This window comes from Chionomys nivalis, chromosome 11, assembly GCF_950005125.1.
Source record: "Chionomys nivalis chromosome 11, mChiNiv1.1, whole genome shotgun sequence".
Lineage (NCBI taxonomy): Eukaryota > Metazoa > Chordata > Mammalia > Rodentia > Cricetidae > Chionomys > Chionomys nivalis.
This window is the reverse complement of record NC_080096.1, coordinates 9,973,168-9,998,100: the sequence shown is the minus strand read 5'-3', so window position 1 is coordinate 9,998,100 and position 24,933 is coordinate 9,973,168. Positions and strand designations below refer to the sequence as shown.

The following is a 24,933-nucleotide window of genomic DNA, read 5'->3' as shown; positions in this document are numbered from 1 at the left end:
GACAGAAGCTTCAGTGACTTCCCGCCTGGCCCCAGCTCTAAAGTTTCCACCTCAACATTATACACCACAATGTGACCTCTCCACACATTAGTGGTTCTCAGACTGTGGATCGTGACCCCTTTGGGGGTCACATATCAAATATCCTGTGTATCAGATATTTGCATCACTATTCATAACAGCAAAATTACAGCTAAGGAGCAGCAATGAAGTAATTTTATGGTTGGGGGTCACCACAGCCTGAGGAACTGTATTAAAATGTCACAGCATTAGGAATGTTGAGAACCACTGCCATACATGAACCTTGGGCAAGAAGCCACACCTAAACCACAACAGTCATTTGAAGACTTTCTTTGGTTATATAGTGGGTCAGTCATTCATGTCCCTGTATCCACCTCCTTCAGTGGTGTCTGTTCCTACTGCTCTGGGTTTGCTGGTGTGACTCACTTTGGCTAATGGGATGAAAACAGACATTGCAGGAAAGAGGGTAGAAAGACTGTAGGGCCCAGGGGACAGATGCTGTGATATGATAGCATCTTCTGTATATGAAAAAGAAGCTGTATCCATAAAATCCTAACACTATTGTTGCCTAAACAAGACCTGGACAATGACACTACCAGATGGCATGACAGCATGAATGAGTGGAATCTCGCAAGGCCTCGCTCTTACATGGAGAGTTAGAGGCAATGAACAGGTACTGAAAGGGAGAATCCGTCTTCCCTAGGAATGAACCCCTTGGTAGCTTATCCAGTGCCAAGTGATCAGTCCTAAATACATACACCTAGGATTCAGTGGAGTGTGTGTGTGTGTGTGTGTGTGTGTGTGTGTGTGTGTGTGTGTAAAACAATAATAATTGAAGAAAAGGTCATGACTTTGAGAGGGACCTGGGGAAACACAGGAGGAATTAGAGAGGAAGGGGGGGAAGGGTGGGAATGAAATAATTCTCAAAAGAAATTTAAATTCTAAGAGATCATCCATTTTAAAATACCTTGGATTTCAGAGGACACAGTTAGCAACTTTGTTTCCAGTACTAGAGAAGTGAATGCTTGGAGTAGCCACATTACAACCATATTTTAAAACTGCCTCTAAGTGTTCCCAGAGACAGGGGAGTGAGTAGCAGGCTGGCTTCACTATGTCTCAAAGACCTGGGTTCAATTCCCAGCACCTACATGGCAGCTCATAACCATCTGTAACTTCAGTTCTAGGGGGTCTGATGGACTCTTTTGACCTCTGAAGGAACTATTTGTACATGATACATAGACATACACACAGGCAAAATACCTAGACACATAAAATAAAAATAAATGTATCTCAAAAACATGTTTAATTGCTACTCTAGGGGCTGGAGAGATGGCTCAGCTGTTAAGACTTGTTGCTCTTGTAGAAGACCCACATGGTAGCTCGTAATCATCTGTAACTCCAGATTCAGGGGGTCCAGCACCTTCCTCTGGCATCCACAGGCACCAAGCATCCATATTGTGCACAGACATACACAAAAGCAAAATATTCAATCACATAAAACTAAAAATTAAAAACAATTAACATTCTAGAGCCAGTAAGATGACTCACTGGGTAAAGTCACTTGCTGCCAAGCCTGATGACCTGAGCTTGAACCCAGGTCCCTCAAGTGGAAGAGAAAACCGACACCCTCAAGCTGTCCTCTGACTTCCACAATATGTACACATGCAATAATTTAAAAAAAAAACTATTATAAGAGTAAATTACTTTAGGGTATAACTATATGACAAATACTCAACTCTCCATTTTCTGACCAACAGACAGGAGCCACACATAAAATTAATACTGAATAACTGGTACTTTTAAAAAGCCTAATACTGAATTCTATTGTGATGAAAAAAAGTACTGGCAATGAAATCACCTCTCTAATTACATCTCATTATTGCTACCATTAATTCACATTTCCAGAGTGCATGATGCCAAGGAAACAATGCCTTGCCCAGTGTGGAACCATAAAGTTCCTAACACAGGTGCATAATGGAGAGCTGCCTGCTGGCCAGATTTTGCCCGGCATGTCTGAGCCAACCGCCTCCAAGTGCAGACAAGTTTCCCCAGCCTCCTTCCACATGTCCACTTGTCCATGCATGTAACAGGAACTGCATCCTTGCCTGCTGCATCCTTGCCTGCTTCCCCTGTGGATACCCGTGGACAAAGGATCGTCTGTTCCTGAGAGGCCAGTTGTAAGTTTTATAGTCTTTAAATTAAAAGCTAATTCCTAGAATAAGTAATTTATGGCTATCTTTTGTACCATCTCTGGGGTTCTATTTTCAGTTATCTCATGGGGTAATATTAAAGAGACAAATTAAAACACAAATACATGCAAGAAAGCATGGGGAGAGTTCTCTTTCTCTCATAAACACAAGCACATAAACACAAGCATACACAAACAATTTCCCAAACACAAATATGTACAGATACATATATAAACCCACAAATATATACATAAGCACAAACATATACAGATGCACATATAAACCTACAAACACATACATAAGTTCAAACATACATTCATAAGTACTTGCAAACACACACAAACATGTATCTGTAAGCATTAAAATTTTTCATCAACAAATTTACAAAGACGCACATGCACAAACACACACAACACACATATACACAAAAATGCACACAAAAGCATAAATATACATGCTGTGAGATTCCCCTCTGTATGCTATGAATACCATTGGTTAATAAAGAAGTTATTTATGGCCGGGCGGTGGTGGCGCACGCCTTTAATCCCAGCACTCGGGAGGCAGAGGCAGGCGGATCTCTGTGAGTTCGAGACCAGCCTGGTCTACAAGAGCTAGTTCCAGGACAGGCTCCAAAGCCACAGAGAAACCCTGTCTCGAAAAACAAAAACAAAAACAAACAAAAAAAAGTTATTTATGGTCAATAGGGGGCTTCAGAAAAAGGGATCTTGCAACTGGAAGATTCCCATGAACAATTAAAATGTGAACTTTGGATCTAAAGCAGGGCTTTCCAACCTTGACACTACGGGCATCTATGAGTAAGAGGCTATTTCCTGGGCGGAGCTGTTCTGTGCACTGTGGTGAGTCTAGAAACACCCTTGGACTCTTCCCTTAAGAGGCCAATAGTGGGACCGTTATTGCTCTTCCAGAGGACTGGACTTCGGTTCCCAGAATCCATCCCAGCAGCTCCCGATCACCATAACTCCAACTCCAAGAGATCCTATGCTCTATTCTGGCCTGCCTCTCTTTCTCTCTCTCTCTCTCTCTCTCTCTCTCTCTCTCTCTCTCTCTCTCTCTCTCCTCTCTCTCTCTCTCTCTCTCTCTCTCTCTCTCTCTCTCTCACACACACACACACACACACACACACTTAAAATGGCAAAAACACCATAACTCCTCTCTTACTTCTGTTGCTCTGATAAAATTCCCTGAAAGGGGCAGAGGCAGGGGTGGGTGGCATTGGTAGGATTTACTTTAGCTCACAGTCCCAGGTTATAGTCTATGCTGGCAGTGAAGTCATGGCAGGAGGAATTTAAAGCAGCTAGTCACATCACATCAATTGTCAAGAGCAGAGAGAAATAGATGCACACACGCTCCTCTGCTTGCTTCTGCTCAGCTCAATTCCACTACTCTTTTAAAAGCTATTTATTGTTTTATTTATGTGTATTATATTTGATGTTTGTAGGACTGTGTGAATGTTTGCTACATGAATTTTCTGTGTATGGAAGTCAGAAAAGGGTATCAGATCACCAAGAACCAGAGTAATAGGTGGTTGTAAGCCGCTAGATGCAGGTGCTGGGAACCAGACTCAGGTTCTCTCCAAGAGCAGTACCTGCTCTGAACCACTCAGCCATCTCTCCAGCCCTGAATTCTCCACTGACATACAATTCAGTACACCCAGGCCAAGAAAATTGTACTGCCCTCTGGGGACCGGGTCTTCACATATCAATTAACTTGTACATAATATATATATGTACATATATATACATAACTTCTCTATATAATATATATGTTTATATTATATAATAGTAATATAACTTCTCATATCAATTAACTTTATTCAAACAATTCCCTGCAGGTGAGCCTACTGGTCAACCAACTATAGGCAATCTCTCCCTGAGACACACTCTCCCAGGTTCTAAGTTGTACATAGCTTGCAATTAAAGCTGACCATTGTAAGTGGAGGTTTCTCTGTCCCACCCCACCCCACAGCCATTTCCAAATAATGACTCAGAGGCTTAATATTAATGACAGAATGTTTGGTCTATAGTTCAGGCTTATTACTAGCTAGCTCTTACATTTAGATTAACCCATTTCTATTCATCTATGTGTTGCTACGTGGCTGTGGCTTTACCGGTCTGCTGGCATCTTGCTTCTTGGGTGACTAGCTGTCTCTCTCTCTCTCTCTTTCTCTCTCTCTCTCTCTCTCTCTCTCTCTCTCTCTCTCTCTCTCTCTTACTGCGCCCTTCTTTAACCCTGTGTTTTCATTTTGTTTTCCTGCCTGGCTTTATTCTGCTTTGCCACAACCCAAAACAGCTTTGTTTATCAACCAATGACAGCAACACATATTCACAGCATATAGAAGGATTATCCCACAGCAGACCATCACAATCCCCAGCAACCACCAGTCAGGAAAACCTCAAAAGACAGCAGAAGTTCTCTGGCCTGTGGCAGGCAAACTTATTTTCCTCTCCTTTTAATTGAGATCATTCATGTGGACATGTTCAACCCATGCCCCAGATCGCATGGGACCTAAAGACAGGTATCAGTGCAATCCAATACAAAATCATAAGCATACTTGAAACATCTTGGCAATGTTTTTGTGGCTGCTGCAGAGCTCCCAAATGTGGACTCTGTAGATGCTAACACTGTGTAGCCTTCACAAGGTGAGATGCCTCTGAAAGTGCAAATGCTGGATCGGGGCATTATCTTGGCATAATCTTGGAAGTCGTTATTGGCTAACATAACAATAGATATCTTGAAGAGCCTAAGATATTGGGGTATTTTTTTATATCCTTCTTGGGGAGTTCAGAAGATTGTATTCTTGGAGCCATAAACCCCATTGAGGTCTAAGAATATAGAGTTTAACTTTAGGACTGTCTTGCCTCTTAAAATTGACCGAAACAATTTTATCAGCCCCAGATAAAAGCGTTAGTAATAACTATGAAATTCTCTAACTGTAGCATCAACATAAAATAGCACCTGCAGGCATGAAAAAGTGTTAGAAACAGGAGTCAAATTGAAGGTTGCCTCGGTGACATGCATGGCTTGCCTGCCTTCCAGTGTCTCCTCACTGCAGGAGGGTGGCAGCTGTTAGGCTGACCTCCCTGTCCACTGGCAGGAGCTGTTGGGGACTCTGGTCCAAATCCACCCTTCTCCAACTGAGGCTGGCCTTCAGGCAGTTCTTCTCCATTAGCCGATCTATTCTTGTTAACTTAGCCCGAGTCTGCCAGAAGCCAAGCGGAGGGTCTAGCCCTCCAATGGAATTTGCTAAAGGCTTCTCTCAAAAGAAGGGAAGAAAAAAAAAAACATCGCAACCCAAACTATATTCCACCCAGGACCTGGAAGGGTCCCCAAACTGCTTCCCGCTGTCCACCAGGCTTGCATTCTGCTCATCACCCCACCTCCTCCTGCTGTGCCCTAACTGCCTGGAAAAGCACAAACAAGGCGTTGGAACGCATGCTTCAGCAGAGATAGCAGAAAGGAAGACAGATGAGAAGAGAGGAGCAAAGGAGAAGGACAAGGCTGGAGGGAAAAGGCAGAAGAAAGAGGGAAAGAATAAAAAACAGGGGAAAGGCCACCCAAAGGATAAACAATTCTACTGTTTTCACACCAGGTATTTGACTTTCACTGTGGTTTGAAGTGAAGTGGCCCCCACCTCCACCATCGCCGCCATGGGTTCAAGTGTTTGAATACTTGGTCCCCAGCTGATGGTGCCCTTTGGGATGGTTGTGGAACCTTGCGGAGGTGGAGCCTCACTGGAGGAAGCCTTGCGGGTTTTAAAGCCTGACCCTGGCTCCCTGTTGTCACTCTGCCTCTGTACTATAGCTGCAGTGTGACTGGCTGACCTTGTGTCCCTGCTGCCGTGCCATTCCCACCGTGATGGACTACAGTAGCATTCCGGCACCGAGCCAGGATAAACTCTTCCTCCCGTAGGTTGCTTTCTCCAGGGCTTTGTTTGTATTTTGTTTTTGTTGTTGTTGTTTTCTTTTTAATACAGTAACAGAAGAGTCACTAACATAACTCAAGCATGGACTTGCCTGCAGGTACCAGGCAGGTGGCTTGCTTTTATTTTAAAAGGTTTACTTGCTTTGTTCCCAGACAGAGACTTATAGGAAGGGATAGTCCCACGGTGCATCCTCTCTTAAAAGGGGCTCCCCAGGTTTTAAGAAGAGAGATCATCTGTTTGGGCAATGGAACTTCCCTGAGCTGATCTCTCTCCCTGACCAGCAGAAGGACACTTCCATGTGCACACAAATGTATCAGTCTATGGAACTCAGGCTCTAACAGTAACATCTGACTTTGAACTTGGCCATCCTCCTCTTCCCCCAAGCACGGCTTCTCCTTTAACAACCAAATGACCCAAAGTCTTTGGTGGGAGAGGGGCAGAGTTGCTGTTGGGAAATTTAATTTGCTGTCATCGACCCCTCTTAGCATGCAGAGCTCCACAGTGCGAGGAAAAGAATTAATCTCTCCCAGAAAGAATTGCCTTTTTTGCTGTTATGAATCTAATCACTTACGAGACTGGGTTGGCATTTTGGGTTTAGAGGAAGCTCTCAGGAATAAAAACCACTAGATTAGGTTTCAAATGCCACGTGAATAGGGTACCTCATTGAACTGGGGGGCCTGCAGTCTGAAGATGCAAGGCAATGCAAATAGAAGCTCTTACATTCTTTGGTTCTTTCAGAGACCCACCACCACCACCATGCAAAGAAACGGTTATGGAATGACTGCATCGCCATGGGCCTCTTGGGATATCCTGCCCATATCCCTTTATTCCCAAGACATGCTGCATTCTCTGGAGAAGGCTGTCAGGTCTGCCAATCATCACTGGTACTCCCTTTACACGGGGGGATGTGTCTTCTCCATGCATACTGCTTTATAATCCTCAGAGGTGGGATTTCAGAGCACAGCAGTGCGTTTGCCTTTGACATTCTCCTAAGCAGGATTTATTGCCTCCAAGACAGATGTGACTTGAATCCATTATGCCTTGTAAGCACACACTCTCTGAGCAGCCTCTGGGTTCTCTGCAAGGCTTCTCTTTCTTTTTCCCAGCTTCATTCAATGTATGGTTGATGTCAGAGAATCTCATCATAATCGAATACTGTTAAGAGCCCGGTGCGTACTGAACTAAGACACTTAGGAAGCTCACCAAGTCATGGCATGTAGTTCATTCTCCGCTTTTGACCCACAAAATATAAACATATAGACTGATCCATGGATATCTCAAATGCAGAACCAAAGGAAGGCTGCATGTGCAGGCTACATTAACATTCTATTGATACTCCACTATTGAGTCTAGAATAATAAATAAGTATATCCATCTGTCTTTGGGAGACAGATACAAAGCAATGTTCAAAAATTGATGGAAAATAACTGAATTTCACAAATTATGGGGTGTTTGATAAAGATTCTTACTAAAAAAGAATGTACTTTTGGATGTCTACTACAAAAGTCAAATCTACAGTTTGGAGCTGGAGAGATGCTCAGTACTTAAGAATATTTGCTGCTCTGGCAGAGGATTCAAATTCAATTCCCAAAATCTATGTCATGAGATGCACAACAGCTTGTACCTCCAGTTCCAGAGGATCTGATGCCCCCTTATGGCTTTTGAAGGTGGTGTACTTATGTGCATATACCCACATACAGACACACATACACATAACTACAAATAAAATAAATCTTAAAAGAAAGATAAAGCCACCTATTACCCCAGTTATCCACAAAATGTCATTTCCTCAGCATCATATAAAATCAGTGACATTAAGTTGAAAGAGGACCACCTGAGACTCTGTGCAACCCAAGGGGCTGGGAGGTCTTGATGTTACCCCATTTCAGCAAAACTTTCAGAAAGTTAGTGAGTTTGGTTGGAAGAAGAGCTACAAGGCTGATATCCTGCAACTAAACACAACACATTTCGTTTGTCCTTTATAAATCTAAAAGACAAGGCTTTAGCTATTTCTGAATAGAAAGAGGCCTGAGGCAAGAGTGTCCCTAGACAGTGCATGATGATACCCGACCAACTTCCTGTGACAGTTTTCCTGCAGACATGGACCCAATCGACCTTGATTGTAGACGGTGGGGCTAGAGAGGAAGAGCTGTGGAACCCTACTTTACTTTGTCGAAATGAGAACTTTCTATTTAACTCTGAAAGGAAAAATAAAAGAAATAAAGAAATATAGAGATGATAGATAGGTAGATAGATAGATAGATAGATAGATAGATAGATAGATAGATAGATAGATAGATAGACAGACAGACAGACAAACTGATAGGGATGGATGGATGGATGGATGGATGGATGGATGGATGGATGGATGGACGGACGGACAAATGGATAGACAGACACATAGATAGATAGATAAGAATGTTATCAGAGTGATGAGAAATAATCTTAAGCCATGTAAGCTGTTAACCACATCCTTGTGCTGGAGCACTACAATCTCCTCTCTTCCATTTCTTAATAAGACTGGTAATGAATTCACCAGCTGTGGTGCTGCATGCCTAAAACCCTAGGAGGACTGCTGTGAGTACAGAGCCAGTCTGGGCTACCGAGTGCGAGCCTTTCTCAAAACACGAAAATAATAACAATAAATGTCCTACGTTGTTATGAACTCTGCTTACCCCACTATGCTGTGGACTCACTCCTCCATGGCCTTCAACTATGGGGCCTGATTTCCCTCTGATGGGAAAGGGTGTTAAAAGTTCAGCACTCTGCATTAGTAAATTCAGATGAGAAAAAGAAATGAAGAGGCTTTTATTCTCTGGATTTTGCAAACGAGAACATACACTCTCTCCTTGGGGATTCATTTACACAGTTCCCTGGGCTGCGATGTCAGCTATCGGATTGGGCCCAGGCATGGAGCAAAGCCGCGCTTTCAGGAGCAATTTGCTTGCTTTATTCAGTAAGTTGCTCTAAATTTCCCCCTTTTATTCCAAGTCTTAAAATTGGCTGTTGTGGCTTTAGAAGCCTTCTTTTCTCCCCCAGACAGGCTTGGGAAGGAAAAGGAGGTTGAATGGCTGCTTACTAAAAAAGAGGGGCTGGAAGAATAAGAATTTAAATGAAAGGCTTTGCATAATTTGGGGCACCTTGACGAGGGGCTGGGATCCCACGGGGCAGCTTCAAATACTGGCAGGTGAGGAATGCAGACAGGCCCCACCACTACAGTCTTAGTGAGACAAAATTGAGATTTCCAGACTGATCATAGACAATAAAACACAAAGCATCACCCTGGCAGAAACGAAAGTGGAGAGACGGTGGTTCAAAACTCTCCCACCCAGAGCAGAAGGCAGGGAACAGCCCTGCTGACCTCACTTGTTCAACAGAAAGCAAGCTTCAGAAAAAAAAAAAAAAAGCTTTGAAGATACATCGCACAAAAATTCCTTCAAACCAAAGACAGTTTCCTAAAAACATTTCCAGATTCCCAAGAGACAGAAATGACAATAAATTCTAGAGCAGTTTGCTCTCACCAAAGAAAATGCCACCCTGCTCTTAAAACACCTGGTGTTTGCCCATCAACATATCTGGAGAGATCCACTAACAAAGACAGAAGGAGAAGAAAGATTACTTTTAAATATTTCAATAAAACAGCATATGAGGAGAAACCTTGAGAAACAACAGCTCAACAATGGTGTGAAATGGGCAAATCCCCCTTCAGCACATTCATTGCTAGTGTCTTCAAAATGCTGATTCATTTACCAGGGGGTTCAACGAGCACCCCTAAATATTTATCAGCTGTTCAGAGATACAGTTTTGGATCAGGTCTTGCTTCATGCTGACACCCTTGCCAGGTTTGATGCCTGCCAAGTTTGTATGGAAATGCATTCTTTCTCTTTCCCAAGACTGAGGGGGATGTGCTCCATTCTCAAAGGCAACACATACATTATCTTTAAGCTCCATTACTCCGACTTTAAGAACACAGTAAAACCTAATGAAAAGCTCAGTCCACACTGTATCAGAGCGCCTCTTATGGTCGTTTATGGCAAAAGTGACTGGTGATTGGTTTGCTAATTGGACGTTCTTGGTTAACTTATCCCCCAAACAAAGCATTCAAAGAAACCCCAAAGACAATTCCAAACCCATTAAAGGCATGCCCAAGTTGTGGCCAATGACTGAGATCCAACATTAAATCCTAAATTTGCATGAAACATGACGAGAAATCTTGTGATATTTTCGTTGTTTTTTTTCATTAACTTAAATGTGTAATTCTTGAGTGTGAACTTTTTAGATGATACAGTCGTGTCACAATGACAAAAGCCTGGACAACCCTGGACCACCCACCACTGGTCTTTGTACCTGGGCATCCATTAGGAGATGTCTCATCAGTATCATAGAGTTCTTCAGTGTCTCTTTCTCGGTGGGTAGAAAAGGGTCATCGTCTTCCTCCAGTGCCTTCGACTTGGTGACAATAAAATGGGAAATCTGGTCATTTAGGGTGTGCAGTGACTGCACAGCTGTGAAAAGACAAAGAAGGAAATGGGAAAATGGTAGTTAACTCTGTGTGTGTGTGTGAGCACAGACACACACACACACACACACACACACACACACACATACACACTTCCCAGAGAGTATTTCCAACTACCCAGTGCTGGGATGACAATGGTCACCATGAAACCCAGCTATAGTTCTAGATTTAACTTGGTGTGATTGTCAGCTTTGTCAGTCTGACACCTGGGAAGAGAGTCTCAATGAGGGACCGGCTGCACTATGAGCATTGTCTGCACAGAGACCTTGGCTCTATGAGCGATTGTCTTAAGCTAACTGAAGTGAGATGACCGATCTCCCTGTGGGTGAAGCCATTTCCTAGCCAGGAAGTCCTGAGCTGAATAAGAGCACAAGCAAGCAAGAGAGCATACATGTGGTCATGTCTCTCTGCTCTTGACTGTGGGTGTGGCGTGACTAGCTATGTGAAGGTCTTGCCTTGATTTCCCCACAGTGATGGATGGTAGCCTGGAATTCCAATCTGTACTCAACCCTGTTATCCTTTAAGTTACTTTCGGTCAAGGTATTTCATTATACCCATAGAAATGAGTCTAAGACACATGGACCCTGGGGGTTAAACCCAGGTCCTCATATTTGCAAAGCAAACAATTTCATGACTGAGCCATCTCACTGGTAATTTCCAGTGAGAAACTGATCCATCATTTTCAAAGAGAAAGCAAGGGTCTACACCCAGGGGACCAACCAGGTGAGTGCCAAGAACCTGGGTTTCTTAAAAGTTTAACAGTTAGGTTGTGTCTGATGAACACCATCTAAATACTTATCCTAAACTCTATGAGTCTTTAAAGACACATTTGCTAGCAAAATCAGATGTGGAACTCACTTCATGGAGCACCCAATTGTCCCAGAGAAGCATAACAGGTTAGAGTTAGCTGTGTACCATAGATGTGACTTTTTGGTCAATATTCATAAGCCAGAGATCAACAAGGGTACCAGGGTGCAGCTGGCCCTATGCTCGATTTACATTTATGATAACGTAGGTGGCCATTTCCTCCCTAAGCAGATGGCCTTTGCCATTAAAACTTGTGAAGGGGCAGTGGTCATGTTTTCCCATCAGTGCCACCAGTAGGCTGGAAAGGCTACAATTTCTCTGTCATTCCCACACAACTTACCAGCTGACAGTTTAAGACTTAACTCATTCATTATTATGGCTGTCTTTTTCTCTACTATCCACGTAGTAACAGCAGTGGTGGGTGTGAGCGTGTGAGCCTCTGTGTGTGCGTATGTGTGTGTGTGTGAATATGGGTATGAGCTTGTGTTGTGTGGATATAAATGTGTGTGTGTGAGTGTTTGAATGTCTGTGTGTCTAGGCATGTGTGACTGTACATAACTGTGCATGCATACATGTATGTGTATGGGAGAGAATGTGGGTTGTGTAGGCCAGAGGCTGATCTTAGATATTGTCCTTAGTTTCTCCATGTTTTCCTTTTTGAGACAGGCTCTCTCACTGGACGTGGAGCTCATTGCAGCAAGACCAACTGGCCCCATGGGTCCCCCTGTATCTGCTTCCACAGTGCTACAGTGACCAGCATGTGTTATCATGCCTGGTTTTATGTGGGTGCAGGAGATCTGAATTCAGGTCCTCATACTTGCCTGGCAAACACATTCACCAAACCACCTCCCAGCCCTCAGAGGTAGTTTTTAATCTGCTTTCTGCTCTGCCTCAAACACTTGGAATATCAGAGCTCAATAATCATTGTTGAACTAATTCCTTTACCTTTCCTTAAATTCAAATCCCTTTTCTTATAGAATAGTCTATAGGTTTTTCAGGCAAACCTGCACTTATTAAGCCAACAAAGAACAACCCCTGGGCATTCTCAGTAAAGCTACCACATGACTACGATTCTGAAATCCTCCAGGATCCTGGAAATCATCTGCCAATTCCAACACACAGTAACAGGGCTTGGGAGACCGTATTTCTAGCAAAGGTAGTGAGAGACACCGGTCACCCTCTCATGTAAACAGCTAGGGAGCCTGGTGGTTTTCTACACAGCAGTGTTGCACAGACAGGTGGGGGTCTATAGCCCTTGAAATGGTAGGGAGACTGAGTAACTCTTGTTATTTGCATGCAGCTGACATGTGCAACTCTCTACCCCACATACATATAATAAATATAGTTAAAAATTTTAAAGCAAATGTGTTCTTTTATATATATACTCTTTTATATTTTTATATACATAGTATATGTATATTGTATATATTTATATATATATATGTTCATACACATATTTATGAATATATATACATATATGTATATTTACAGCTCCTTCTGTTGAGAAGTGGAGGCTCACACTCCCTGTGAGCCTATCTGGCCCCATTGACAGAAGTCTCTCTATGATTCCTATGTCCAGCTCATAAAAGGTCTGGAGTCCCTGGGCATGTTCACTCTGCTTGAAGCTAGGAGCCATGTAAGATATTTTTCATTGTTGATATTGATTGTCAAGTGCTGGGATCTAGAATCATCCAGGAGACTCCTGGGCATGTCTGTGAGGGAGTTTCTAGATTGGGTTCATTGAGGTGGGAGGACCTGAATGTGGGTGGAACCATTCCATGAACTGGGGTCCCAGATAATGTAAAAAGGAAAAAAAAAAAAAACAGGTTGTATACCAGTGTCCAACTCTGCCTCCTGACTGCAGATGCAGCATGACCACCCATCTCGTGTCCTTGCTGCTGTGTCTTTCCCACCGTGATATATTCTACTCATACGTGTGAGACAGAGGAAGTCATTCCTACCTCATGTTTCTCTTGTCAGGGATTGTGTCAAAGCAACAAAGAACTAACATAACATTGAGCAATCAGAGACCGTATTTCTTCAAGGAACCCACATGCACAGACTGCATGGAGAGATGGGGAGATGTTCAGGCAACTGAATCTTTCTGTCCATCCACCCATCTATCCATTCATTCATCCCACTCATCTACCTACCCATCTACCCATCCATTTATTCATCCATCAGCCTACTCACCTATCCATCCACTTACACATCCACCCACCCACCTATCCATCCACCTACCTACCCATCTACCAATCCATCCACTCGCCCACACATCCTTCCATCTACCCATCCATTGACCCATCCGTACATCCTTCCATCTACCCATCTACCCATCCATCGACCCATCCATACATCCTTCTATCTATCCATCCATCCATCCATCCATCCATCCATCCATCCATCCACCCACCCATCTATCCATCCATCCATCCATCCATCCACCCACCCATCCATCTACCTATCTACCTGCCCACCTATTCATCCACCCACCTACCTATACTACCACCACCTACTGATTTACCCATCTACCCATTCACCTATCCACCTATCCATTTATCCCAGGTTCCAGATAGGTAGGTGGAAAACTGTCTGGCAGGACTGCAGAAATAGCTCAGTGGTTAAAAGAACTTGCTGACTTTGCAAAGAATCTGAATTTAGCTTCTAGCATCCATATCTGACTGTTCAAAACTGTCTGTAATGCCAGCTCCAGGGGATCTGATGCCCTCTTCTGGCCTCTGTAAGTAGGCATACACATGTAACAGACAGTCACAGAGGCACGCATTCAAACAAATAAAGAAAAACAAATAAAGGGAACAAACATCTAGAACATTCTGATGGCAGAAGGTAGAGGAATCATGATCATGAAGAATTCACGTGCGTATTCCATCTGTAAAGTCTCATCTACCTGCCTCTTCCTTGTCACCCCCAGTACAACCCTGTCCCTGGAGAGCAGAGCTGAGCTGCGTCTCCATCTCCTATCCCAGTCCATGGCTCACAAAGCTGAGAGACAGCTACATACTGATTAGTATAGCTCACTTTGGGGTGCTTTGTTATGTAGCAACAGGTACTGCAAACTGTAACGGTGATACCTCGTGAAACTCACCAGAAGCTAACAATTCCACGGGGACAGTGGTCCTGCTTTCTTAGTTTATCACCATGTGTCTTGGTTGCTTTTCTATTGCCTTGACAAAGCACCATGACCAAGACAACTTATAAAAGAAAGTATTTAATTTGGGAATCACAGTTCCAGACAAGCTAGATTCCATGGCCACCGTGGCAGGAAGCATGACAGCAGCCCCAGCAGGCATGGAGCTGGAGCATTAGCAGAGAGTTTATGTCTTGATCTCCCAGCATGAGGCACCTCCCTCGGCAAGGCCACACCTCCTAATCCTCCCCAAACAGTTCCACCAATGTGGACCGAGATTCCTATATTTGAGCCCGTGGAGACCATTCTCATTCAAACCACCACACACTGGCACTAGCATTATTCACTGCATATAAGAAGAAATAAATAGAGGCATGAAAGAGAAAGGTCATGGCACACCATTCCGTGCCCGCCCCTTCCTTGTCATCATAGAATTGGGAAGCCATACACATTGTTCTCTGTTTGCCCTATAAAACCCTCAACTAAATAAAGCTGTTCTTAAAACGCATGATGGATCAGAGACAAGAGAGCCACAGACACTATTCCTCCCTACCTAAGGTGAGGAAATGAGGTCACAAAACCCAGTTTACTCGGTTGATTGTATTGAATGTGAAATGGCATTCAATCTGCTGTGTGATATCCTGGTCCACAAATCTGCAGAAACACACTTCTTAAGCAGCTTATTTATCTGAAGTGTTGTCTGAATCTCCCTGAACATTAATGAGTACTTATTTAGACTTCTAATAAGGATGACACATTCACAGCTTGGTAGAAGGGAAATAATGCCAAGTCTCGACATTCTGTGTCATTAAAAAAAAAAAAAAATAGAAGACATGCATAAAATTTCCTAATGCATTCAGAAGCACCCCACTTCTGCCTTTATGGGTCAGATGGGGCACAGAATGCGATGCAATAATGATATGACCTCAGATGCTCATTTTACGCAGATGGGTCCAGATGTCATTGAGTTGGGCTACTGTATTATTTTTATAGGAAAAAATGACCAATGAATCATATCATGGGGTAGAGCGACTAGCAGCTCCATGGATTTTATGATCTTGTTATTTATATGGTCCATAGATACGAACTAATGACCAAATTTATCCCCACGTGTTAAACAACCTTTGCTTTTCGCAAATCTCAAAAGCGATGATGTATTCTGCATTCAAACGCTCACCCATTTCCAGTTCTTGTTTTAATGGAATCCCGTTAAATAAATGAGGCCTAAATAATTCAGACTTCTTGCCTTCCCATTGTTATAATAAAACGCATTCTGCTACAGAGGAGGAGGCAGAGAGGTCAGAGCCCTCGTGTGTTGCTGTGGAAAAGGGTTTGGCAATGGATCAACAAATAAATATAGGATTTCCATATGAACGGGCAATGTCTTCTTAGGTACATGATCAAAGGAATTGGAGAAAGGTGTTGTTACCGTAGCATTAGTTACCACAGCCAAAGGTGGAAGCTACTCATTCATTGCCCATGCATTAGTGGGTGGGTAAACGCAATCTGGTACATCCATTCAGAGGAGCGTTATCCAATCATACAAAAGGAATGAAGCACAGATACATGCCGCCACACGGATGAACTCGGAACACTCAACTAAGTGAAAGAAGCCAACCCATGGACAGGAACTGTCCATAACTGGCAAACAGCGGAACCAAAATATTAGCAGCTGCCAGGGAGTCTGGCTGGCAGAAATGGGAACAACTGCTTCCTGCTGGTTAAATAAAGGGTTTCCTTTGGGGGATGATAAAGATATCCAGAGAAGAGTTATGATGATGAGTGCTCACAGGGAATGATCTAAACGCTGCTGAGCTACTGTGCACTTTAAGAGGTTAAAACAGGAAATGTGGCTATGTGCATTCTACTGCAGTTTGAAAACAAATTGTGAGGCAGGAGGATTGCAAGATCAAGGTCAGAAAAGGACTACATTGCAGACTTTATAACTGGGATTTCTTTTATAGTGAGATAAGAAAAAGACCTGAATTTAACCTGAGCACCCATATGATGGAAGGAGAGAAATGACGCTGGCAGACTGTCTTCTGATTTCTGTGTATGCCTCATGACATGCACATGAACATGTGCACACACAAGCACACACATGCGCATACACACTCACTAAATAAATGTAAGACACTAAAATAGACACTTTAACTTTTTTTAAAAAAAATAAAACCAAACCACTAGAATCAAGGAACTGGTCTAGGACATAGCTGTCTGTGAAGTGTGTGTGCTATCAGCACAAGTTCAATCCCCAGAGCCAGTGTAAAGAAGCCAGGTCAGTCTGTGTTACTTGAAAGGAGACAGACAGAGAGAGAGAGAATTAAAGTACTTTAAAAAGTGACTTTATTTCCAAGTATGTAAGACTTTAAAAAGTAAAAATAAACATAAATAAGTAAAACCTAAAATTTGCTTTTAATAATGTTTTATTGTTGCTGTTATTGTTGTTGCTGTTTTTATTTTGAGACAGAGTTTCTCTGTGTGGCCCAGACTGGCCCCAAGCACTAGCCTTCAAGTCAAGATCCTCCTGCCTCAGCCTCCCGAGTGCTGGCATTACAGATGTGTGCCAGCATGCCAACTACTAGTAGGTATTTTCGATAACTCTGTTGGTTGTATCTGAATAACCAGAACTCGGGAGCATGCAAATACCCTTGACACTGGTACCTATCACAATACAAACATAGTGCAAGTTGTTTTAGCAGACACTATGGGATAATCACAACTTTACTTACAGTGGCAATCTACAGCTCAGATTCCTTGCTGCATTCTCGTTCCTGCAGGACCTACCTCCATAATGGGGCAGCCCTTACAAATTGACAATGGTGGGCCAATGGCTTGCACTTCACAGAAGAGGAGATGGAGCACAAGAAGCAAGTTGCCCCAGGCCACAGGCAGCCAGGGGCACAATTCCAACACTCTCACCCCTGTGGTCTCTTGTTAAAAGTCAAGGAGGAAGATGCTATACTCTATCTTTACTTCTTTTATTGACTTTAAGATGCTCAATAACCCCTCGCTGTTCTTGGCACCCATGGGTGCACCTTCTAGAAGAGCCTCAAGGTCCTAAAACAATTCATGAGCCGTGACTGTGAAGATACCGTGTGGTGGCTTTAGAGCATTGGCACTAACTGTCCTCGTGCTGTGTCCACTGGGACACCGCCATCAGAAGAGACAAAAATTGAAAACAGCTGTCCTGGACAATGCTTATCTAGAGCAAGAAGCACGTGAGCAGGACCACCCCAAGCAGAGAGTACTGTTGGTGACAAATGGTTCCTTCTTTCCAGAAAGCATCTTCAGAGGATGCCGCATGACCTCCTTCACTCTGTGCAGGGGTGGGTGCAACCCTACAGCCCCTGCTGGAAATAGGCTATTGGTAATTTAGCATGCAAGACAGAGGCAGCTTTATGGAGCTCCAGGGCAAAATCCACATGCAAATGAGATTTGGAACCTCCCAGAGACCACACTGAACTGGGACACGAGGCTTCCTGCCAGTGGTCCACGCCAAGGTGAAGAGGCCAGGCCTGGAGGTGGGACTGCATCTTAAATAGATTTTTGTGACTTTTAGAGTTTAACAGCCAGAACAGGGCTAGGGCTGGGGCAGACACTACACTAGAGCAGAAAGACTAGAAGCCTGGCTCTTGGGTACAAAGGGCTGGCCTGTTGCCCACATGTGACCCGAGCACATTGGGGCCAGAGGACAAGGGCTCACTGAGAAACCAGGGCAACTCAAGGTCCCAGAGAACTTGGCCAAGTTCATCACGAAGGGAAGTCAGGGCAGGAAGTCAAGGCAGGAACAGAGGTGGTAAAGGAACAGTACTTACTTGGCTTGCTCTGCCTGCTTTCTTATACAACCCAGATCTACCTACCTAGTGGCAGCTCCGCCCACAGTGAGCTGGGCTGCTGCAGAAGTGCCTTCCGCTCCTTCAGCCAATAGCTGCTGAAATACCAGCCCACTGGGGCATGGTCTAGCTCTCTTGGTTCCAGTGCTTGGTTCCGGCTCCTGCTCCAGCAACTAGGCTCCTTTCTTGACGGTTGGTGTATTGTGAATTTTACCCCCCCAAAATAAATACCCCTTTAAATCCTAACTGGTGTGGGATTCTTTTGTGCATTACTGGGCCCTGCCACATCAATTAGCAAGGGAGAACGTGCCTCACAGACATGCCCATACGCCAATTGGATGGAGACAATTCCCCAATAAGGTTCCCTCTTTGGCAAGATGTGTCAAGCTGACGACCAAGATTAGCCATCACAGTGAAGTTTCATGCCCTGGCAAATATTCCTGGACTGTCAGAAATACTTAAAACTAATAATGGACAGGGGACATGAGTCCAGACCTGTCTCTCCTCTGATGAACTAACAATTGTGACATGTCATCAAGACAGACACTGGAAAGGGGGAAAGTGATCCTCTTAGCAGAATTTAATGTGGAAACACAGCTGCATGAACCTATCTCATTAAAAGGCCAGTGTCGTGGAAAGAATACTCACAGATTCCCTGTCCTCATTTTGTTTCCCCCAGAGACCCTCTCCGCATGTTAAAATGACTGTGCTTGGAAGTAAACTCTCTCCAATGCTGAGCCCCTTCTCCTTAATTTTCAGAGGGACTCATGGACCCTGGGACACTGGTGTCGGCAGAGTAAAACCTGGCGCTATGAATAGTGATCTCAGGGTGTGGATTCCAGGGTCATGGGTTTGGAGACATGCGTTCCTCCTCGTCCATAAATTGCTTCCCTCTGGTCGAGCAGCCCCATAGACGAGGCCAGGCAGAGATCAGAGATCAGCCTAGCCATGAATGATCGCTCGACCTGCACCAGATTTCTCCAGAGCATCCAGGTCCTGGCTCTTGGCAGATTTTCAGGATTGTAGGAACCAACTGTACTCATCTGACATCTGGGGGTGGGGTCTGTGCATGTGTACATGTTCACAGGTATACGTGTGTGTGTGTGTGTGTGTGTGTGTGTGTGTGTGTGTGTGTGTGTGTGTTTACATGTAGGGACCAGAGGCTGGCGTTAAAATCTTCCTGTGTCACTCACCACTTTAATTTTTAAGACAGGGACTCTCCCTGAACCTGGAGCTCTTTGATTTTGCTAGACTATCTGGCTAGCAATCCCCAGAGATTCCCCTGCCTTCATCTCCCCAGGACTGGGAGGACGAGTGCATGCCATCACACCTTGTGTTTTCCAAGGGTGTCGGGATCTGAACTCGGATCACCATGCCTGTTCTGTAAGCCCCTTATTGACTAAGTTCTTTTCCCAGCTCACCGAGCTCTAAAGCCTACTGAGGGCCTGCACTGATTGCTCTTACAGGGCCGTGAGGACGCCAAAGTCCAACAGAGTTTCTGCTGTCCCTTTAGGGAAGAGGGAGAAAACATTTGATGGGGTTTTTCCTCTTCTCTACACAGAATGGGCAATTTCAGAAAGATAAATAAATGAAGAGCTGTAAGCCACGAAAGGAAAGGAGGTGGTGAATCCACAGGCCTTGCCCAAGCCATAGACCTTGTTGTTCTTGGCTAACAGAAAGGGTTTACCAACGGAAGCCTCGCTCTCCATTTAAATCACTGGCTTTGCCATTTAATTACTTCTGGCCTGTTAATATTTTAAGATCATTTTGTTTTATTGCAACTTTCAATGTATTTCAAAGGTCAGCAGGAAACCACTTTGAATCTCAAGTACGTTCTATTTCTGGATAATAGAGTTCTGGATGGAACAAGGCAGCCAGCGCCTTGCAGCTTTTCAATTCAGGAGCGCTGCCATTGTGTGAAAGACCACCTTCAGTGATGCAGCGCTGCCGTCGTGTGAAAGACCGCCTTCAGTGATGCAGCTGACTGTATGTGGTGGTGTGGTGATCACAAGTGACAGCGCTGGGGAGGTGTGGCTCCGTCAAGTGCATGCCACACGCTTGAGGACCTGAGTTTGATTGCCCAGAATCTATGGGGAAAGTTGGGCATCGTCTGCATCTGTTATCTCAATGCCTGGAAAATGGAGACAGGAGGAGCTTTGTGGCTTACTGGCTAACCTGGCTATCAGAATCAGTAGTTGTCACTTCTTAAAGGAGCAATAACTCGCATGACTCATTGCATCTCAAAGCCCCACCCCCTCACATCCTTCCACCGAGGCTCAGGGCTTTAAAGTGTTGAGTAAAACACAAACGTTAGATCCATCACGTTTCATTCCCGGCCCCCTTGCTCTTGCCTATTTCACATATAGACCGCAATCATTCTATCTCAACAGCCCCCACGTGCCAAAGTCTGAAGTCTTCTCTAAATAACCTCTAAGTCAGGGGCGGGGAGATGACTCAGTGGTTAAAGCTCTTGCCATGCAAGCATAAGGACTGGTGTTCAGGTCCCCAGAGCCCATGTATATGCTGAGTGGGCACGGGATTCCAGCTGGAGAAGGAAGAAACAAGAGAGTCAGTCCCCAGAGCAAGCTGGCTGCAGAGATGAGCCTTACAGCTGAGTTCTGGGTTTGACTGAGAGAGCTTGGCTCAATAAATAAACTGGAAGAGTAGCCTAGAATGATTCCCAACATTAACCTTGGGCCTCCACAGGCACACAATGCATGCTCATGCGTGCACTAACACACGTGCAAATATGCATGTCCACATATATGCACAACAAACACATGAAAAATGGGGGAAAACAATTTCTGTTCTTGTGTCCTTTCCGCTGCTGGGGTGAAACACTCTGGGCAAAGCAACTGAGGGGGTAGAATAATTATTGACACCCCTGCAAACATGCGAACTAGAAATCCAGAGACTGGGAACAAGCAAACAGCAAGAGTTGGCAGTGATTACCAGGGGTTTTGAGAAGTACCTGTTAATCAGGCATAATAGGGCTTGTCTTTAAACCAGGTACCCAGGAGGCTGAGGCAAGAAGATCATAATTCAAGGTTAGTTCTAGCAACATAGTGAGATTCTGCCTCAAAGAAGCCAGATATAGATAGATAGATAGATAGATAGATAGATAGATAGATAGATAGATAGATAGATAGATAGATAGATTATATGTGATATATTACTATATAAATTTATATGACATTTTAAATAAATAGTTATTAATGTATTGCCACCAAGGATCTGAGACTTTATATTTCTACCACACTGACATGGAGAGAATATCGTCGCTGTACTGAAACATAGCGTCTGAAGATTCTTGCTTCCTTGGTATCATGACTTCAACCAGTTCTCTCTTTCTCTGAATAAGACTAATCTGTATCACCAAGAGAGAATTTTAGGTATGACTGAGTGCCACTCCTGAGGCTAGAATAGGAGAAATTATGGTGTTTTCTCTTGACACTCTCCCTTAAAGAAGCATGGGCTGCCGTGCTATGGGATACACAGGCACGTCATGGCATGAAAGACTGAGAGTTCCTACCAATATGGAGCATGAATTTAGAGGCCTTATGAAGATGCCATTTCAGAAGCAACTCTAAGTGGCTTCTGAATAAGCAAGGCAAGTTCTTGTACAAGGGCAATTGTGCTGAAATCCCAAGCCTCTGTGATTTGGCCAGATCACTCCAAAATTCAACTAAGTGCTGGAATGGTGACATTTGTTATTGGAGTCACTTGGATTTGGAGTCACTTATGAGACTTCATAAATAACTAAGAATATTTTTCCATACTGAGAAGTAGAGTGTTACCGTAGCGAAAATTACTTTAACAAATATAGGTGGTCAAAAAAAAAAAAAAAAACAAAACAAAACAACCACAGCAGGTGGTCTTTGAAACATGCATAACAACAAAAAGACAAAAGGTCTGGGTTGCAGAAGCCAGAGGACTTCAGAGAAGAATGTCCCAGAGAGCCTGGTAAGTGGAAACTGGGGGGTGGTTTAGAAGGAAGTGTAAAAGGGGGGATGTCTGCTGTGTTATGGCAGAATTCAAAGAATCATTGTCTGGAGTTGTGTGGAAGGTCGTGTGGCCTAACACTCCCCTGTCTATCTGGGAAAGTTTACAACTAAACTGTGGAAGATGTCACCCAGTTTGTTCTTGGGCTCAATGCCTTGAACAAGAGGACACAGACAGGCTAAAAGGAAACCATTTTTAAAAAGTAGCGATTGGAATGGAAAGAACATGAGGAAGAGAGGTCTATGGATCCCTGTAACTCTCCCAGCCAAGGGCAGCCCAAGAAAATGGAGGCACCTACAAACAGGAGACACGAGTTTTACAGAAAGCACTTTGAGTGACTTGAAGACATAGCCAAGAGCTCAGAGGTCGATCCAATTTGCAGGGAGTTATCCTCTCTTCTTGAGTCCTAATTAAAGACCCACTGAACTGTGGTGGAGGTAATTTGGAATTTACCTGGTCTACTGACTTCTATGTGCTTTGCATATTCTTCCTTATGAGTGGGTGCTTCGAGCAGTTAGCCTGCATCGCCCTCTGACTGCAGGAATGGATGACATGGTTCTTCAGTTCTCAGGTGGTTAGATCCAGAGTGTTAGAACTCCACAGTCAGTATCCAAGGAGACATGTGTGTCAGTGTGTGTGCACTGTGTATGTGTGTATATGCGTATTTATGGACCTGAGTTTATACAAGATTCAAGACCCTCAACAATGCTAATGGGATGGCACTGGGTAGATGGGTATGAAGTTCTTGGGAATAAGGGAGGATTATTCAAAGCATCAGAGGCAAAGGAAGACTATCATAGCCAGACTCCAAAATAGATTTCACAAGTACTACTTCCTGGTATTCACATACCTCTCTAGTCCTTTTCCACCCCAGATAGGAATAACCTGTTTAAAGATGTCATAGTCTCACAGGTTTGTAGAATTACTCTCTCTCTCTCTCTCTCTCTCTCTCTCTCCCTCCCTCCCTCCCTCCCTCTCTCTCTCCCTTCCCCCTCCCCACTCTCACTGTCTCTGAGTCTGTTTCTTTCTCTATAGCTCCCTTTAGCCTCACACTTGCTATGTAACTAGGATAACTTTGTACTCCTGCTCTCCCTACCCTCACCTCTGTAGTGCTGAGATTACAGGTTTGTGTGACCACGGGGCTTATGTGGTTCTGAAGATCAAGGCTTGGACTTTGGACATGCTAGGTAAGCTCTACCTAGTGAGCCAGACATCCCCACGCTCCACCGTTCTCTATCTCTGAGTATTCTCAGTAGGAAGTCAGCCTTGTCCCAGGTACTAAAGATCTGGAGAAATGTCCATATGGCAAGGAACTGAAGTCAGCACAAACCTACCAGCCACAGGAGTACAGGAGCACAGGAGAACATGAGCAATGGGGTGGGGGTGGCACACAGGATCATGGGAACCCATGAACATGGGATCATGGGAGCAGATTACCATGGGGAGCACAGGATCATGGGAGGACATGAACATGGGGAGACACGGGATCATAGGGGCACTTGAGAATGGGAGCATGGGATCATGGGAGCACATGGGCATGGGACCATGGGAGCATATGACATGGGAAGCACTGGAGCATGGGAGCACATCATTTTGGAAACACATTATTCTGCTCCTGCTGAGTTTCCCTGTGACTCTCGTCTAACAGCAGCATCTATATCTTTTAATGAGACGCTGGACCAATCCAGATAAGTAAAGCACTTAGAATTCCTACTACAAAGACACTATGGCATGGTGATTTGCTGTAGTTGTTACTATTGCTCAAGCCTCTCCTCTAGGGTGTAATTTCCTCCTTAGCAACAGATAACTTGTACAGCAAAGAGTTTCACTCTTAAATCAGTTTTGATCTTGTGCCAAGAATTCAACCAGAACCATCTTCTCTACAACTACATTCCTAAAGACTTATGTTTAAGATGTATTTTAATTCTGCTTATGTTTTCTTGGTCTTTTGCCAGCAGAAAGAAAGATGGTTCTACTCAGCAGGGACATGATTTTAGCACTTGTGGGGTTGAAGGACAAATCATACCACAACTGCTGAGATTCTAGTGACCGCAGAGATAAGGCCCCTTATCAGTGAGGAATTATTTCCACTGAGGGAACAGAGAAGGCTGTAGGCTTTTATTTATCATCAGATGCAATCTTCTAAAAGAAGGAGGAGAAGAACTCAGGGAGAGAAAAAGAAAATAAGCCACAGCTTAAGAGCATGGGAGTAAAAGAAACCCTCACCCATCTGCTAAAGACAATTTAGAAGATGGAAAGATGACTTAGTGAGTAAGAGCACTCACTGCTCTTGCAGAGGACCCGAGTTCAATTCCAACTACCCATGTAAGGAGCCTCACAACTGCCTGTAACTCTAACTCCCAGGGATCCAATACCCTCTTCTGGCTTTTGCAGGTATGTACACTTACATGTATACACACACACACACACACACACACAATTAAAAAAAAAAATTTTAAAGATGTGCTTAT

General features: G+C 44.0%; 1 protein-coding gene across 3 annotated transcripts in view; it reads right to left on the bottom strand.

Moving 5' to 3' along the window:
* The window catches only part of Kazn (kazrin, periplakin interacting protein), a 911,421-nt gene that overhangs the window by 684,810 nt on the left and 201,678 nt on the right, over positions 1–24,933 (bottom strand). For all 3 annotated transcript variants that reach the window (XR_009057976.1, XM_057784037.1, XM_057784039.1), the window contains exon 2: positions 10,498–10,655. Coding sequence is in view for 2 of the 3 variants with exons in the window: in XM_057784037.1 (XP_057640020.1) it covers positions 10,498–10,655 (158 nt within the window). In the remaining variant the exon portion in view is untranslated. The remainder of the gene's footprint in view (positions 1–10,497; positions 10,656–24,933) is intronic.